This window comes from Chelonoidis abingdonii, chromosome 5, assembly GCF_003597395.2.
Source record: "Chelonoidis abingdonii isolate Lonesome George chromosome 5, CheloAbing_2.0, whole genome shotgun sequence".
Taxonomy (NCBI): domain Eukaryota; kingdom Metazoa; phylum Chordata; order Testudines; family Testudinidae; genus Chelonoidis; species Chelonoidis abingdonii.
Window position 1 is genome coordinate 82,972,938 of NC_133773.1, and position 17,023 is coordinate 82,989,960.

At 46.3% G+C, this 17,023-nt stretch overlaps 1 protein-coding gene across 1 annotated transcript in view; it reads right to left on the minus strand.

Moving 5' to 3' along the window:
- LOC116836654 (EF-hand calcium-binding domain-containing protein 6-like) overlaps positions 1-15,996 on the minus strand; it is a 100,040-nt gene extending 84,044 nt beyond the window's left edge. The window contains exons 1-5 of the mRNA XM_032800399.2: positions 15,903-15,996; positions 14,035-14,177; positions 12,565-12,761; positions 9,741-9,848; positions 6,223-6,288 (exon numbers count right to left, since the gene is read on the minus strand). Of these exons, the coding sequence (XP_032656290.2) occupies positions 6,223-6,288; positions 9,741-9,848; positions 12,565-12,761; positions 14,035-14,079 (416 nt within the window). The 5' untranslated portion in view covers positions 14,080-14,177; positions 15,903-15,996. The remainder of the gene's footprint in view (positions 1-6,222; positions 6,289-9,740; positions 9,849-12,564; positions 12,762-14,034; positions 14,178-15,902) is intronic.
- Between the last annotated feature and the right edge of the window lie 1,027 nt (positions 15,997-17,023).

A 17,023-nucleotide genomic window follows, 5' to 3' on the forward strand; every position in this document is an offset into this window, starting at 1 on the left:
GATCGGTGCCATGAGGAGGGCTGGGGGGGATCCTCGCCAGCAGACACGCCCACAGCCTCCGGCAGGCCGCGCAGCAATCCGTGACCTACCCCATAGGTGAGTAAAGAGTCACGGAAGAGGCGGATCCGCTGGTAGGCCACGGCGGCCTGCTTCCCAGTCCTCTTACCCTCCCCCATGAGGGCCCTCGAGGCCTGGAGGATCTGATGGAAATCCCCCCACCGCCAGAGCGCAAGCTGGACTTTGTTACGGGAGCCACGGACGTCCTCGAGGAACTCCCGCAGCTCCTCCCTCAGCGCATGGGGGGGTGGGGTCACTGATCGATGACTGTCCCCCAGTGGGGCCCCCGTCACAGCCCCGTGGCCCACCAAGGCGGGCAGGCAGGGGGCAGACCCCCGACGTGGCGTCCGATGGGCTGACGCCACGCGATCCGCCCCACTCCCCAGTTCAACAAGGGGTGGCGGAAGGAGAACAGCAGCCCCCGGTGGGTCGGGACAAGAGAAAACTAGTGAAGCTGCACCCTGGGAGGCATTCCCAGGGGCGGCACTGGCATCACAGGAGGTTGGGGGGACAAGGACAGGGCTAACAGCAGTAGGACAGGGATCAGGGAGAGAATCTGAGAAGGGGGCAGAGGCAGGATCCTGAGCCCCTATAGGTGAGCCACTGGACAGTGGCTCCTCCTGGCCAGGCTCAGGGATCTGGGAAGTGGGAAGGGGACCCCTAATGATGTGGCACGTGTGGCAGCCTCGGCATCCAGAGATAGATGTTCGTCAATGGGGTCCCCGCCTAGGAAGGAGGGCGGGTCCTCCACACCCAAGAGAGACACCCCCTGGGAACTGGACCTTGGCAGCGGGGCACTGGCCGTCGCCCCAAGGGGCTCGGCGGCCGTCAACAGGGTGCCACCCGCAGCCGGGTTGATGGAAGAATCCAGGGGACCCTCAGAGGCGGGAGCAGAAGGATCGGTCAGGGGGAAGGGAACTCGGGGACAGGGGGACCGAGGTGAGGTCGCCCAGATCGAGGCCCGCTGGCAGAGGGATGCCGCAGCCGGAAGTGGGGCAGCGGCAGCGGGAGCAGTTTCCGCCATGGAGGGCCTGGCCTTTTTAGCGGGGCCCTTACCCTTCTTCCCACCCCGACCCTTCCCACCGGTTGGGGGGGTTCCCCCTGAATCGGAAGGGGGGAGGGACGTGGCAGCAGTGGAGGTCTCCCCAGTACTCGCTGCCGCCAGTGCCCCAGCAGGGGCGGAGGTAGGTGGATCGGCAGCGGAGTCGAGGTGAGGTGGGGCGTGGACGGGGCAGTGGAGAGGGGCAATTGGGAGCATGCGGTGGTCCGCGCGGTCCGCATAAGAAGCGAGGGGAACAAACAGAGAGGGGTAGGGAAGAGAGGAGCAACAACCTCGTAGGCTGCAAGCAGGGGAGGAGGGTCAGAAGGGAAGTGCTAGGGCGTGGAGCACAGGGATAGGAGTGGAGGGTTCAGGCAACAAAGCGAGGGATTCGGCCTCGTTGCACTATGGGATAGGGGGGGAACAACGGCGGGGGGTGGGGCATGACTAGGGGAACAAATGGGAAGGGCAGCATGGAGGGGCGTGGGAACGAGGGGGGGACAATCAGGCTGGGGGGCAGGTGGGGGGAAGGGTAGCTGGAATGGTAGAAGGACGACAGGCACACCTGAAGGGCTGGGGCAAAACTACAGGGAAGAGGAAACAGTGGGCAGATAAAAAAGGATAGGGCTAGTCCAAAGGGGGGCGGAGGCGAGGTGGTGCGCCAAACTCTGCACAAAAGTCAAATGGTGGCTGCTGTGCTGCGGCCAAACAATGGAAGTGGCGTGTGGGGTCAGGCGAGCAGCTCAGCCAAGGAAGGATGTTCTAAAACAGTAGGAAACAGCCATAGCAGTGGTGCGGGGCAACGATGTGGTGGGAGCGAAAGGGGAACCAAGGCCGGGGGACTCCACGCCACACCCGGTGTACAACAACCAGTCAACCCACAACAGACTCAGTCGCAGAATAACCCTCCACATGGTTTCACGTGTCTCCACAGCGGGTGGTCTCCTTCCCGTTCCTCTCTCTCTGGCCTCCAACAGTCTCGCAGATGCACAAGCAGCCAGCAGTCCAGGTGGTGGTGTCTGGTGTCCAGGGCAGGAGGGACCGCTCGAAGGTGTCCTAGCAACAAGAGCGGATCTCAATCCCCTCTGGGCAGCAGGCAGCAGCCCCTTCCCCTCAGGGCTGTAGAATGGAGTAACAGCAGGAACCGAGGGGGGGGGGAATGTACTCCGCAGCCAGCTAGCAGATAGCAAGAGAGGGGTTGGGAGTGGTGTCTACGCCGCAGGGAGCAGCAGAAAGCAGAAAGGCAGCAGCAGCAAGGGGGCCATCACGCCAGCAGGAACAGCAGCAGCAGCAGCCCTCTCCCTCCTTCCTCTGCAGCGGAGCGGTCGAAGGGAGAGCTACTCCTGGCCCCAGGAGAAGCAGGGTTCTGTTCCCTGAGTGACCAGAGCAGGGGCTGCAGTAGAGTAATTAGGAACCTGCTAGAACCAATTAAGGCAGACAGGCTGATTAGATCACCTGCAACCAATCAAGGCACCTGGGTTTAAAAAGGAGCTCACTCCAGTCAGGCGGGGGGAGTTAGAGGAGAGGAAGTGTGTGTGAGGAAGAGGCACAAGGAGCTAAGAGTGAGAGGGGGTGCTGCTGGAGGACTAAGGAGTACAAGTATTATCAGACACCAGGAGGGTGGTCCTGTGGTGAGGATAAAGAAGGTGTTTGGAGGAGGCCATGGGGAAGTAACCCAGGGAGTTGTAGCTGTCATGCAGCTGTTACAGGAGGCACTATAGACAGCTGCAATCCATAGGGCCCTGGGCTGGAACCTGGAGTAGAGGGTGGGCCCGGGTTTCCCCCAAACCTCCCAACTCCTGATCCAACACAGGAGGAGTTGATCCAGACTGTGGGGAAGATCACTGAGGTGAGCAAATCTGCCAATAAGCGCAGGACCCACCAAGGGAGAGGAGGAAATTTGTCATATTATTGACACAACAGTGATGCCTAAAGACCCCAATCATGATCCAACAAGTGTGTATGCTGCCATCCCTAACAAGATCAAGCTGGTAGCGATTACTATGAGCAGGCTGCTCCTGAAGAAGGGAGCAGCAAACAGCATTGCACAAATTGTGCCATGGGTGATACTGTAAGATGCAATAGAAGGAACTCCCTGGCACCATAAATGTGTTACAGTGTAACTCACCATGCAATGCTATCTAGCTTTCCCACTCACCCATTATAAACAGGATTTGCCCCTGTATAATTTAGTACAGACCAACATTAAAAGAAGAATGAATAATGTGATGGAGCAAAATTACTTACATGTTTTATAAAATTTAGTGCAATTTTTTAGCTAATTATGTTCAGTTGATTTTTCAAGTCCTCAGAAAATGACTTTGCAAAGTGTTGAGGCCTCAAAATAAAAGTTTTTCCAGCACTGTGTTTTTGTCTTCCAAAATTTTGTGTATTCAAAATGCTCATGGAGAAGTGCATCAGCAGAAAGCTTGGGCAACTTCAGCTTGTGGAGAGAATACAGGGAGGGACAGAGAACAACAGTCACACACTCACTGACAATCAGAGCAGGTCAAAACTTTTTGCATGAAAAATTTCTCCAAAAATAGCCTCTCTTCTCAAACAAAACATTTTCAAAAAGAGTTGATGTTACTGAATTTTTTTTTTTACAGTTTTTTCTACCCCACTTTAAAAAAAAAATCAAAATAATTTTTAAATTATTATCAACATTTTTCATTTACCAGACACCTAATTTTCAGTAAAAAGAAAAAAATCGCCTGTATTTTGGTAACTTGAACATGTTGACCATGATTTTGTTAGAAAGTTTCATTAAATATTGTTTAAAAATGGTTAAAATGCCACGAAAAGTTTAGTAAAAAAATGGGAACTGGGCCCATTTTAAACCCTGCAAAATAGATACTTCAAAATGTTGAAATCTTTCTCCTGTTTTTTTGAACAGCTGTATTTGGAATGTTACATGCCCAGACAAAATCTTTGTTAATTTTTACACATGCTTTTTAAGGGAGCCAACTCTTTGGTACCTAAACATTAGACTTCCAAAAACATACAAGTACAGAAGTTTGGAAATTTCTAGTTAAGGTTGTCTACCTAGAGGTAAAATTCTGATCCCACTAAAGTCAATGGCAAAATTCCCAGAGACTTCAGTTTTGTGTGCATTTCACCCTTGATTCCCATTCAGTTACAGTTTCAACAATTAAAAATATGATGCCTACAAAATCACAGCGCAGCCATTTACACCTGGTTAGAGTCAGTCACAGTGGACTTGTAATGCTACCAATTCACAATGGAGATGTTTTACATCCACTTTGCACAGCTGTACATAAGTCACAAGGCAGTGAAGAATCCTTCCTACTCCTTAACAGCCTTAAGACTCCATAATAACCCCAACAAATGTACCCCAACATAGATCAGGTCTTGGGGCCTGATTCTCCACATGATTATATCAGTTTTACACCAGTGCTACAGTACTGAAATCAGTGGAGGTACAGTCAGGTGAAACTGATGTAACCAAATTGAGAATCAGACCCATTGCCTCTTTTGAGAGGTTAACAGGGTCTTTAGACTGAGCAGAAATTGCCAGTATAAAGTATCCTGGGTCAAATTCAGAAGTCTTCACTTAGCCCAGTACTCAAAACTTTTCTCTCCTCTTTATCTGAAGGCCTGATGAAGTATTTCAGGATTTGGTGTAGTTTGTGTGGGTTGTGCACCGGAGCAATGATTCTCTGAAGAAATCGCAGCCACTGAGTTGTGATTTAGTTGCAGTCAAAATGGATCCAGTTTTTCTTCTGTTTAAACTTTATTATCTATGTCAAACTCTATCTCTCATCCTTTTATAAGCTGAATTCAGTTAAGATATCTATTGCGCTAGGGAATATTTAAGGTAAAAATACATGTTAGCACTGTTGAAGAGCTATATACTTTCTGACAGTACTCTTTACCCTCTCTTCACTCAAGCAAATCAGTGGGAATTTTGCCTGATTGAGCATAGATAAGGAACGCTGAATCCAGCCAAACATTTGCAAGCAAGACTATGGCTTCCAAACAAAGGGTACTCCGCCATCTAGTGGCAAAATGTTTCAACATTAACAAAACTTGCTTTAAAAAAATCAAATTGAAACCTTTGCACATATGACTCATTGTGGTTCATTTCTCAAAGACAATTACAGTGAAGCAGCAATATTATCCTGGTGATGGACACAGTATAAAAACCTAGTGAAATGGAATATAAATATCTCTGAGTCCATAACCCACATTAATTTTCTGGCCACAGTTATGTCTCTCTTTCTCCCAATGAGAGGATCATGGAGCACATCTTCAGAGAACCAAAGACTAGCCATGTTGTTTTTCACATAAACGTTCCCTTTCCATCATTTTGTTTAGAAGAAGCAGACCATATGCCCAATGATAACAGAATTTAATTTAGAAGCAAATAAGTAGAACTAAAGGAGAAACCATGGTATCTAAGAACTGTCAAATAAAATCAAGGGATAATCAACAACAAACCACCTGGTCTATTTTCAATACACTATGAATTGTGACTGATCATTTCAAGGCACAAGTCATGTTTGTTTGGCCTGTTGGGAGTGATTTTATACTACGGATTGGAGATTCTGTTAAAGCCTGATCCTGTGAGAAGCCAAGTACCTCACTCCCATTGACTTCAGTGAGAAATGAAGGTGCTCAGACCTTTCAGGATCAGGCCTTTGTTTTCTCATTCATCAGTTTGAATTGGTGCAAGGCACCAAGAGGGCCTGATTCTCTGCTCCATTACACTAGTTTTACAGTGGTGCCACTCCACTGAAAACACCGGGGTTCCACTAGCATAAAACCAATGGAACAGAGTGGAGAGTCAGATCCAGTTATTTTGTATGTAACACACCCCCTTTTTTCTATCTTAAGAAGAAAACTGCTCTTTTCACACAATTGTAGTTTAAACGAGAAAAAAAAAACTGACTGAAAAAATCCATTATTTCCCTGCCTTCTCAACACCTTTGGTCATTTCACATGGCCTCACCAACACTGAAATGCAATGTGTTCATGACACGGACACATGCAGCAGCAGGCAATGTGAAAAGCTGAGTATTAAGGAAACATCCCTATGAAATTAAAACTTGTCTACAACAACTTCATGATCATAAATGAAGGGAACAAAAGAAACTCATTCTTACCGGCTCTCAACTGCTGCTTGAAACTCCTGCTGACTAATGACCTCTCTCTGCAACCTGTCAATTTTTCTGAGAAATACAGAAAAAGGGATCAGACCCCATGACGTTCAGAAAACATATTTTCCTGCATATTGAAAACAAGTGAGCCCTAGATTAGTGAAAGGACACAGCTAGATCATTCTGGGCCATTCCAAGGTTTCTTCTATGTCATCTACCTTGTGCGATAAGGGTCAAACCTTGCCTCTTCTTCCACAAGTGTGCAAGGCCCTGCCACAGGAGAAGTGGTCTGGCTGCACTGGTCAGGGAGGGTGCAGGCACCAGGAAAACTACTCCCCATGTGAGGCTATATGGGAGAATTCCTATTTCCTTTGCCCCTCAGCTCTCAAGGAATTCCCTGATGCATATTCAGACTAGTCTGACTTTGCTGGAGACAGGATTTAGGACAATGACTACTTTTCATGTATAGTTGAGGTAGTCAGTTATTTTTTTGTCAAGGTCCAAATTTCATGGTCAAGGTATAGTCAAGGGTCAGACACCACAGGAAAAAACCCCAATAATAATGATAATAATAAGTAAATAAAAAGATTTTGGGGTTCAAAAGCATCTGGCTATCTGGATTTGTTCCGTAGTCTGTCTATTGATTACCCGAGTATATGGCATATCAGTTGCAAACCTTCAATGACTTGGATCTTAACAGAATGCACCAGTGAATCATTTAAAAGGCGCACTGTCAAGAGTTACAGGCTAAACTGTGATTTTAATGGTCTGTCTATGACTGAAAACAAATCCATCAGCTCCCTCAAAACTCAAGGGCTGTAACACTGAGAGAGTCCCAGTTTCTAGCTGAGTTCCTGCAGCAATAAATGCAGGGCCTGGGATCTATTTGTAGCTGTGGGCAAATCCCGAGGGACACCACAACCTCACGTAGCTAAGGAGAGAGTGGGCACAGTTGGCTTTTCAGCACCCTCCTTGACCCTAGGGGCCACCAGCACAAGTTCTAGCAGCCTGAGGGAGTAATAGGAAAAGCTCTTCAGAACACAGAGCACTCCAGCCACACACCCTATAGCAGGGGTGCCAGGAATCAGTGATGCATAGCCAGCTAGCCCAGTTCTACACCACCCAGGGGTTCACCTCCATAAAGAGCATCCCCAGCTGGCTATTTAAGCCACCTTTCTGTCATCTTTACCCTGCAGGAGCAGGCAAAGGTGACAAAGTGGGGCTGAGGATCTGGCACTTCAGGTTTGCCTGCTGTCATGGGGACTGAGGGCACTCTGCACTTTGCAGGGTCAGGGCCTATGGAACAACTCTCACTATGAGGCAGAAAGGTCTACCAAATATATGTTTTAATGAAATAAACTAATAGTGGTCATTTTTTCACAATCACTCACACTTCTCTGAAAAGGAGGTTGGTGATGATGCCATCTTCTCAATAATACAGAGGCTACTGAGGGGTCATTGGCTTTTAATGAGATCTTGATTAGTCTCTGGAACCCTTGCTAAGGTTCCAGGCCTGCAAAGGGATCTTATCTGTACAGAACCTCACTAAAGAGTCCAACAGAAATCAACCTATTCAACAACAATGGAACTCTGCAGGGGGATCCACACAGTTCCACCCCACCACAGGATCAGGGCCTAAAACAGGGGTCGGCAACCCATGGCACGCGTGCCAAAGACGGCACGCGAGCCAATTTTTAATGGCACGCTGGAGCCTGCCGGGACTCCAGCATGCCACTAAAAATCCTGCCCAGCCCGGCGCGCTCTCCTCTGCCCTCCACTTCCCCCGCGGGGGCAGGGAGCAGAAGCATAGCCATGTGCATGGGGTGGGCAAATGGCCCCACTCTCCCGGCATGGCAAGCTGTGGGGTCCGCGATCCCAGGCCGGAACGCGGGGCTGAGAGTAGCAAGCTGCCAGCCCCTCCCCCACCTTATCCCCTCCCCTGGAGCCCTGCCGCCACGCACAGCGCTCTGGGGGTCGGGGCTGCGCGTTCCCGAGGGCAGAGTTTTGGCTCCGTGGGGAGGCAGACATGCTCCCTGCTCAACCGGAGGGACGGGGCTGTGTGCTCCCGCAGAGCAGCGTATGTAGCTCTGTGTGGAGCCTCATGGTAAGGGACCTAGGGCTGGGGGGTTGGACAAGGGGTGGGGGCAGGGAGCAGGGCAGATTGGATAGGAGGGTGGGATTCCAGGGGGTGTTTAGGGATGAGGGGGGGTTGGATGGGGCATGGGAGTCCCGGGGTTTGTGAGGGGGCAGGGGGTGAATAGGGGTCAAGGCAGTCAGGGGACCGGGAGCAAGGAGGGTCCTGGGGGGGAAGTTAGGGTTGGGGGTCTCTGTAGGGGGTGGTCAGGGGACAAGGAGCTGGGGGGTTGTACGAGTTGGGAGTTCTGGGGGTCCTGTCAAGAGGCAGGGGTGTGGAAAGGGATTGGGGCAGGCAGGGAGTGGGGTGGGGGTTGGATGGGTCGGGAGTTCTGAGAGTCCTGTCAGGAGATGGAGTGGTTGGATAGGCATGGGGGTTCCCGGGGTCTGGCTGGGGACAAGGGTGTGGATGAGGGTCGGGGCAGTCAGGGGACAGGTAGGAGGTAGAGTCCAGTCTGGGGACAAGGAACAGGGAGGCTTAGATAGGGGGTGGGGTCCTGGGGGGCAGTTGGGGGCAAAGGTCCCAGGAGGGGGTAGTCAGGGGACAAGGAGCAGCGGGGTTGAGAGTTTTTAGGGGGGCAGTCACCTAGCACTCTCCCCCGATTCCTGACCCCCCCACACACACACACCACGCCCTCTGCCCTGAGCCCCGCACCCTCCCAGGCCCCTGCCCTGAGCCTTGTACCTCCCTCATACATACCCAGCCCTCTACTTGACTCTTTCATCCCACCCCACCCACAACCCTAGCCCTGACTCTGGCACCCCCACCCATACCCAGCACCCCCTCTGCCCTGATACCTACTCCCCCTCACATACCCAGCCCCCAGCCCTGACTCCAGCCCTCTGCCCCCAACCCTCTGGGTCCTGTCCGCCAGCCCCGCACAGCCCACTGCTGGTCTGGGGTTCTGGCTGATGGACCCTTGCCAGCCTGGGTCCCGGCCACAGGCCCCGCTCAGCCTGCTGCCAGCCTAGGTGAACAGAACCCCAGACCAGCAGCGGGCTGAGCGCGCCGGCAGGATAAGATCAACATTTTAATTTCATTTTAAATGAAGCTTCTTAAACATTTTGAAAACCCTGTTTATTTTACAATACAACACTAGTTTAGTTATATAATATATAGACTTATAGAGAGAGACCTTCTAAAAAACATTAAAATGTATTACCGGCACACAAAACCTTAAATTAGAATGAATAAATGAAGACTCGGCACACCACGTCTGAAAGGTTGTCAACTCCTGCCCTAAAACATTGTCTCCTGCAAAAACTCCTTTTCTTTCATTCTAAATTTGTATTTCCAGTGTTCGTGGAGTCTCTCTATTTTAGCACCTTCAATAGTTCTAGCTCACAATCTGTCATAAACAGAACAAGAAAAAATTTCATCAGACACTTACTGGAAAGTGGCCAAGAGTGAAAGGAATTCAGATTGAAACAAATTTGCCAACTTTGCCTCAATTGCAGTCAGAGTGGAAGCTGGGCTGATGCTCCCTTCACGATTAAATCTACAAAGGATGCAATTTAAAAGCAAGGATTAGTACAGATATCACACATACCTTCTCTATTCTATTGATATTCTTGTGCTGCAGCTAGAGCTGGTCAAGAGATTTCTGACAGAACAGTGTTCCACCCAAAAATCCAGATTCAAGGGAACGAAAATGTTCGCTGACTAGCTGGTTCTCAGCTCTGGAAGGTGCCGAGAGAGAATAAACATGGAACAACACAGTGCCATAACTACAGTCACTTTCCAAAGTATAACCACGCTTTTGAAAATAATGTACTAGCTCGCATCTCTCCACACACGTTATGGCTAGACGGTTGGGTCTGTGCTATTGTTCAGAAACTCGCTGCGGATATGAAACACTACAAACACACCCTTGGTGTGCTTTATAATAACTCCATTTCAACAGCTTACAGGCTACCATTACTAGGATACCATCAGCAACAGACCACCGATGGATGGTCTGTTGGAATGTTATTTCTAGATGTTAGTTGGAGAAGCAGAAGATAAGATACTCCTCTGTGCTCAGGCTCTCCTGCACACCCGCGGGTTCTCTAAATCATGCTAACATCATTTTAGTGATGGCCTTCTGCAGCGTGCATGACTGAGGAACAGAAAGCAAGACAACAATTACAAAAGTTATACAAGACAATCTTGTTTTAAGAGAAAAATATTAAGACCAAATCCTGGCCTTACTATGATGATGTGCATTCTTAGGTAGGTGAGTGATGATGGCTAAACAAAGAGCCCTGAAGTCATTATGCTAAAGCAGAGCAAAATGGGATTAGTACAATGGGCTTAAACCAAATCCCACTGACATCAGAGAGAGTTTTTCCATTTACTTCCATGAGCTTTGGATCAGCCCAGGGTGCTCAGCTATGCCCCCTACTACTGTTACAAAGCAGAGTCATGTGCACTTTTCTCAATGCCCGCTGACAGGGTGTGCGCCTGTGCAAGGGCCCAGGCTCCATGCCATGCTCCTATTCTAGTAGACCACACCATTTTAGGTCTATGGAGTGCCTCCAGACATGTCAGCCTACTCCTTCAGCTGCTCATAGAAATACTAGCTGTCTTCTGTCCTGCTCCTGCACAGGTGAGAATAAGGTCACCAGTTCTCTTCCCGCACCCAGTGCTCCAACACAACAAGACATCAGAATTTTGCTCTGAGCAACAGAACATGACAGTACCTTTCTAAGAATTTATACAAACTTCAGATGAATCTGATGCAAGGACCAAAGGCCCAAGTGTTCGTAACCAATAAGAAGAGTAATATCTCCACATGATGAAACAATACAGAATAAAATCTGAATTAACTATGGTAGCTCCTTCCTATGGGTCTCCAACATACCTTGTCTTATTTGTTTATATTTTAGCTTGTAACATCTCTGGGCCACAGCATCAAGCATATTATTGGTCTGCTTAGCAAATAATGAACAACTGTAATGACAGCATTGGCCACATTATTTTGTTGTAAATACAAAATGGCCTTGAAGACCTTTTAAAAATATGAAGATTTGAAAAGAAAAATGGTATTATCTATTTCTGAGAAATAAACATTATTTCAATGGATTAAGTATTTCATTAAATAGGATCGTGAAATAATTCATTTACTCGTGGACTGTTACTTTTCTGTTCACATTTCGTTAATGTTCAGCTGAATTTTGTGACAGTCTTTAAAGTTCTTCTGGTACTGAAACTCCCACAGCAGAGGGCAGGAGAACAGCACAGAGGAAGGATGGCTCAGACTGAAAAGGGAGTCTCTCCAAAGACAAAATGGATAGTTTTATTGTTTGTTAACAGGGTTATTTCAGGTTATTTATCTTGTCATGGAGGCAGATTCAGTTTTTAGAGGCCCGATCTAGCAGTAGTTATCTCCAGCTTTCCAAGTCATGCAAGCTGCGAAAGGCCATGGCTTATGGCTCTATACCAAGCCACTTATTCAGGGGAAAAGTCACCCTGCTTCAGAAGGCAAATGTTAAAATAAACTTTGCTTGCTTGAGAACTGCTCTGGGGAAAATGAGCCCAAGCAAAGTTGCACACCTCCCACTGTGGTACAATATTCCCTAATGGTCTATATTCTACCACCCATACTCCAAATGGGAACTAGGCAGCACATGAAAATTTCTACAGGCCAAGGTTCAGAATAACCTCTAGCCCTCAGTGGTGTCCAAGATGAGGAAGGTGCATTGGCCTGATTTAAGGGACTTTTTAAAAAAAAACAAATCAACAAAAACCTTTGCATTGAGGAGACCTTTCCCACTTACCAGAACGGAGAGATTCTCTTTTGGGGATGTGGAGAGAGAGGGGAGCCCTACCCTAACTCTATCTGCCATTTTTCCAGGACCATTGTAGGGAGAGAGGGTACAGTGTAGGCTTGATGAGCCCCATTGGATAACAGAAACAATGCTGTCGGCCAGAAATGCAATATATTAGACTTTTAACTCTTTCCTGGTTGTCATTGTTGGTCAGGCAAGAAAGCTTCCACTTCACAAAGCATTTCATGAAAATTAGATGCAGCCTCCACAGATGCAGAGCATAGGAGGCCTATGGAAATCCTAGAGGCGGTTTTCAACTGGATAAGGGGACGTTAGATTGTATTATCACTTCACTCTCTGGTCTGAGTCACTGAGCTTAATTCTACCTTGGGAAATTTGGTGCAGCTCTACCAAGCCATACAATCAGAGAAAGCAACGATAAATAAGCGACGACTTCATACGAACTTATGCTTGGGATTAGAGAGAATTTTGTGTGTGATCCCTCTGTCACTACGATCCTGGAAGTTCCTTAAAAGATCCAAATAATTGATCCCAGTTTGACTGTTTTCAAGACCACATCTTGCCAGGAAAAGGTTAAAATGCTCCTTTTTGAGATGCATGTCAAATTTTTGTAGGATTGACAAGAAGGATTCTTTTCCCACCTTAAAAAAAAAAAAAAAAAAAAGCGAATCAGACTTCACTTTATTTAAATAAAACTTTAATATGCAGAATGTCACTGATGAGCTCTCTCATTACTTATTCTGTTGCATGATCACTGTATTTATTCAGTGTTCAAGGGCTACATTCAGCCACTTTACTCATAATGGGCAAAAATCCCAACTCCACTGAAGTCAATGGCAACCTTTGTATTGGCTTCAGTGGAGCCAGGGTTTTATCTAATGAACAGTACTTTACTCCATGAGCAGTCCCATTGATAGGAGTTCTCCCCTCCACTGTGGCTCTTTTATCCTGCTGTGGATCAAGCCCTGGAGCAGGCTTAGCTTAAGGCCTATCTGCAAACCCCAGCATTAGTGGATTGTCAAGAATGTATTGAATAACTATTATTTAATAAATCTTCATATAGTTTATTATAGGTCTGGCTACAAACATTGTCTTTGGTGCAAGGAAAAACTGACCTGGAGTAAATGAGTGGTCCTTTGTGATGAGGAATAACCTGAATCTTGTTGTGATTCTTGGTCTTAAAGGCCATTTACCACAGAGATGTGCTCCCATGGGTGGCAAGATAAGTCGGAATGTCCGAGGGGACTGTCTGGGATCCCGTTTAAGGCTGTTAATGTGGCTGAACAGTTTGCACTTGGTGCAGTTGATTGGTGAAATGTAAGTTCAGAATTCAAAACCAATTTGGAGTTTGTGCCCTAGTTTTTAAAAGTCTGCCCTGAGTTGGTACTTATACTCTTGGGCCACCATTGGGAACTTAATAAAAAGTGTCAAGAAAGAAAGTATAATGAATAGAGATTGCAAACACTTTGGGCTTGTTTGTTTGGTCCTCTCCTTTACACATAATCAGTCTTGCTAAACTGCTTGCCTTGGTCCTGATTTTCTAAACATTTGGAATAAACACTTGCTACTCAAGTTGTTAGTGCCTATTAATATAAAAGGGACCATTTTCTTATTAGAAGCATCACATCCACCAAACCCATGGATATAAACAATATTAATGGATACATTTTCCAGCAATTCAGCAACAAATGTGGAGATTACTGCTACACTGGTAAACACAAAGGACCAAATAATGCTCTTCTCACTTTTCTAAGTAACCCTACTAAGTAATACCAGCTGGCTGGTTAGTCTATTGGGGTTTGGATTCAACAGTCCTTGAGTCACATCTCATTACAGCTCATACAATGCCTCCAGATCATTTGCTGTGGGTGCTTCCCCACTTAGACTAGATTCACAAACTAAAAAGCATTTTACCTTGCCTGTTTTTTGTGGGTCATGTTTTTCAAATTCTTCTTTCATATTTCTAAATCCTTCTCTGAATTTATCTTTCAGCCACCTTTCTATGTCAAGTGAAGCTCTGCGTTCCCACTCTGCTTTTGAGATTTCTCTGCTTTGCCCTTCAGTTGTGATATAGAAAGAAAAGTTTAAAAATTATGTATTTAATATAAACAAAAAGAAGACAGGTAATACGGTGAGAAAAATACTACTACTCTAATGCACTGAAACTGTATAGTACTGAAGGAGTCAAAGGGTGGGAAGACAGCAGTAACTCTCCGTGATCTAGTTACTGATAAGCCCTAACAGTGGTGAAACAGCCATCTTTCTTCAATCAGTCATGCCTCCTGTTAGTTAAAGCACAGCCCAAGACTCAGTTTCCAGGTACTTTTTTTATCCAATTAAACTTAAAGACATCACTTCTCTGCACACTGTACAACTCCTTTGTTGCTTTCTTCACAAAGTATTTCTTGGGTGTAAATTTAACCAGGATCAAATTTGCAAATGACACTAAATTTTGAGGGGTAACAAACACACAGGAGGACTGAACTAAACTGCAAAGTGAGATGGAAAGATTAGAGCAGTGGGGGCTGCAGGGAACAAGCAGAGACCCACATCTACAGCGAAAAAAGCAACAAAGATACACGGTGAAGAGAAATAACCATGCAGCTGCATTGGTTGCATTTAAGTGAAGTTATTTTCATCTTGTCTCCAGTAGAGTGAATAAGTGGAATCATAACCAGACAGTTAGGAGGGGAGGTATCCTATAAAAGGATCTCAAGAAGTGGTGTACAGAATGAAAAAGTTTGATGACACCTGTTTTACAGTGCAAGCCAGCATCAATGCAAGCTTCCTCACACTTTACCACCAATGTGCTTTAACTCTGACTTCGAGGGACCACCCTGAGATGTAAGAGAACAATTCCTCCTTCACAGCCATTCAGTCTTTGCTCATTGGGTAAATTCAAGGCAGATCCTTCACACATCAAGCCACATATTTGTATGCATCTCTGAAACTGAATGCAGAAAGCATTAGGCTCCCCAGGTCTACCCCTAAGCTAGACGGCTGGACCCTATGACAAAGACTTACATTACAAGTATTCTCACTGCAGGTCTGTTTGCTGTATTTGTAATATATTTGCTAACGTATGTGTTACCTGATCAACTGTCAGACCTGTTCATGATTATATTGCCCTCTTGTGAGTATTATATAAAGAGAATAAAAGCCTAACAGATATTTGTAACAAAGGTTTTTCTTTAACTCAAGTAGTAGATGCCTATGTTTTTGGAACCAGAAGTCCGTGATGATTCTATCCCTGATGTTACAGACAGGCAATGAGCAGATAACCATGGTGTCTGTGCATAGGTAACATCATATAGTGCAGGGTATTTAAGTAACATTGACACAGAGAAGAAAAACTCCAAGAACCTAGGAAAGGCAACCAGCATAAACAACTATAAGCATTCTATAGACAATACTTGGAGGATCTAAATTACTTGTTGCGTTTAGATGCTATTCTGATAAGTACTATAGAAAAACCTCAGATAGAGAGAGTAGCGGAGAATGGTAACAGTAAACAACAAATGCAGTGTAAGATTTGTGATGTGGATACTCAGTCCAATAACAGCTGAACTAAAACCACAAAATTCATTGCACAGAGGCTATCAGACAGCCAACAGACAGAGAGTAACTATTTTAAGACTTGACTACTTCTGAGCCAGTTGTCTAGAGGTGTATCCATAACCTATCCCACAAGTGATTCACTTTTCATGACCATTTTTTTCTGATTGCCATGAAGGTTACTGAAAGCTATGGATTCAATTAACCAATATATACATTTTTTTTACTAGAAACTTTAGCATTGTTTGAAGATCCATTTTGGAGCTCAGCTCCTAGTTTTTTAAGTAGTATATCTCCTTTCAGAACCCCTGTTCCTTCTGTGTCATACCTGCAAAGAGCAAGAAGAGAAAGTCATTATCAGATTTAGCTTCCTTTCTTAGAGAATAGTTCATGCTTCCTCTGCATTTGTCACCTTCCTGTGAACATCAAGCACTGACAAAATGTCAGCAGAGTCAACCCAATGGACCAGGTTTTTCCAACAAACCAAAATTGAACAATAGAGAGACAACACTCCCTGCTATCTTCATAATATTAGATAAAATAGAGGCAGTGGTACATAGTGGTAAGCACATTAGCCTTCTATTGTAATATATAAAAGAATAAAATCAATAGGCCAAATCCTGAGTCCTCAACTGACCCCCATTCCTCTGCTTTCACTGAGAGCATGGAGCAGCAGATAGGTTCTGCACCTCGTGTTCAGGAGTCATGATTTGACCTAATACCATATACTCTCAATTATCTGAAACCCTATTATCTGCATTAGCACTCACTCCCATGACAGCAAGGCTGCAAAGGGACACCGATGTGGTCACAGGGCCAGTGACACTCAATCCTGCAGGCACAAGGGGCAGGGAAGGCTGCAGTCCTGGCAGGGCAAAGCAGAGTCCTCAGCAGGGAGGGCAGCACAGGAAGCCCTTGGCAACCCCGCTGTCACAGGAGTGAGTGCGCGGGTCCATGACTGCAGAGAGCTCCCTGCACTGCCTTTTTGATTAGCCAGACTCCCAATTATCTGAATAAAATCTGTGTTCCTCAGGCTATTTGGATAATTGGGAGCAAGCTGTTATAACAACACTTGCACTTACATAGCCTTTTCCATCCAAGGATCTCATAGCACTTTACAAACACTGATAATTCTATAAATCAGGTTTATAATGGAAACTACGGTATGAATGATCCTTCCTTGTAGAAGACCTGCTGTTATAACTGTAGCAAACTACTGAAAATTCATGTGACCAGTATTTCTATGGAAAGCATCATCACGCTGCTTTGCAACAGTTAAGAAACTTTGGTGTTTGCCTATTGGATGCGCTAACTGGTTACCACATACTGGAGCAGACCCTGTTCTGCA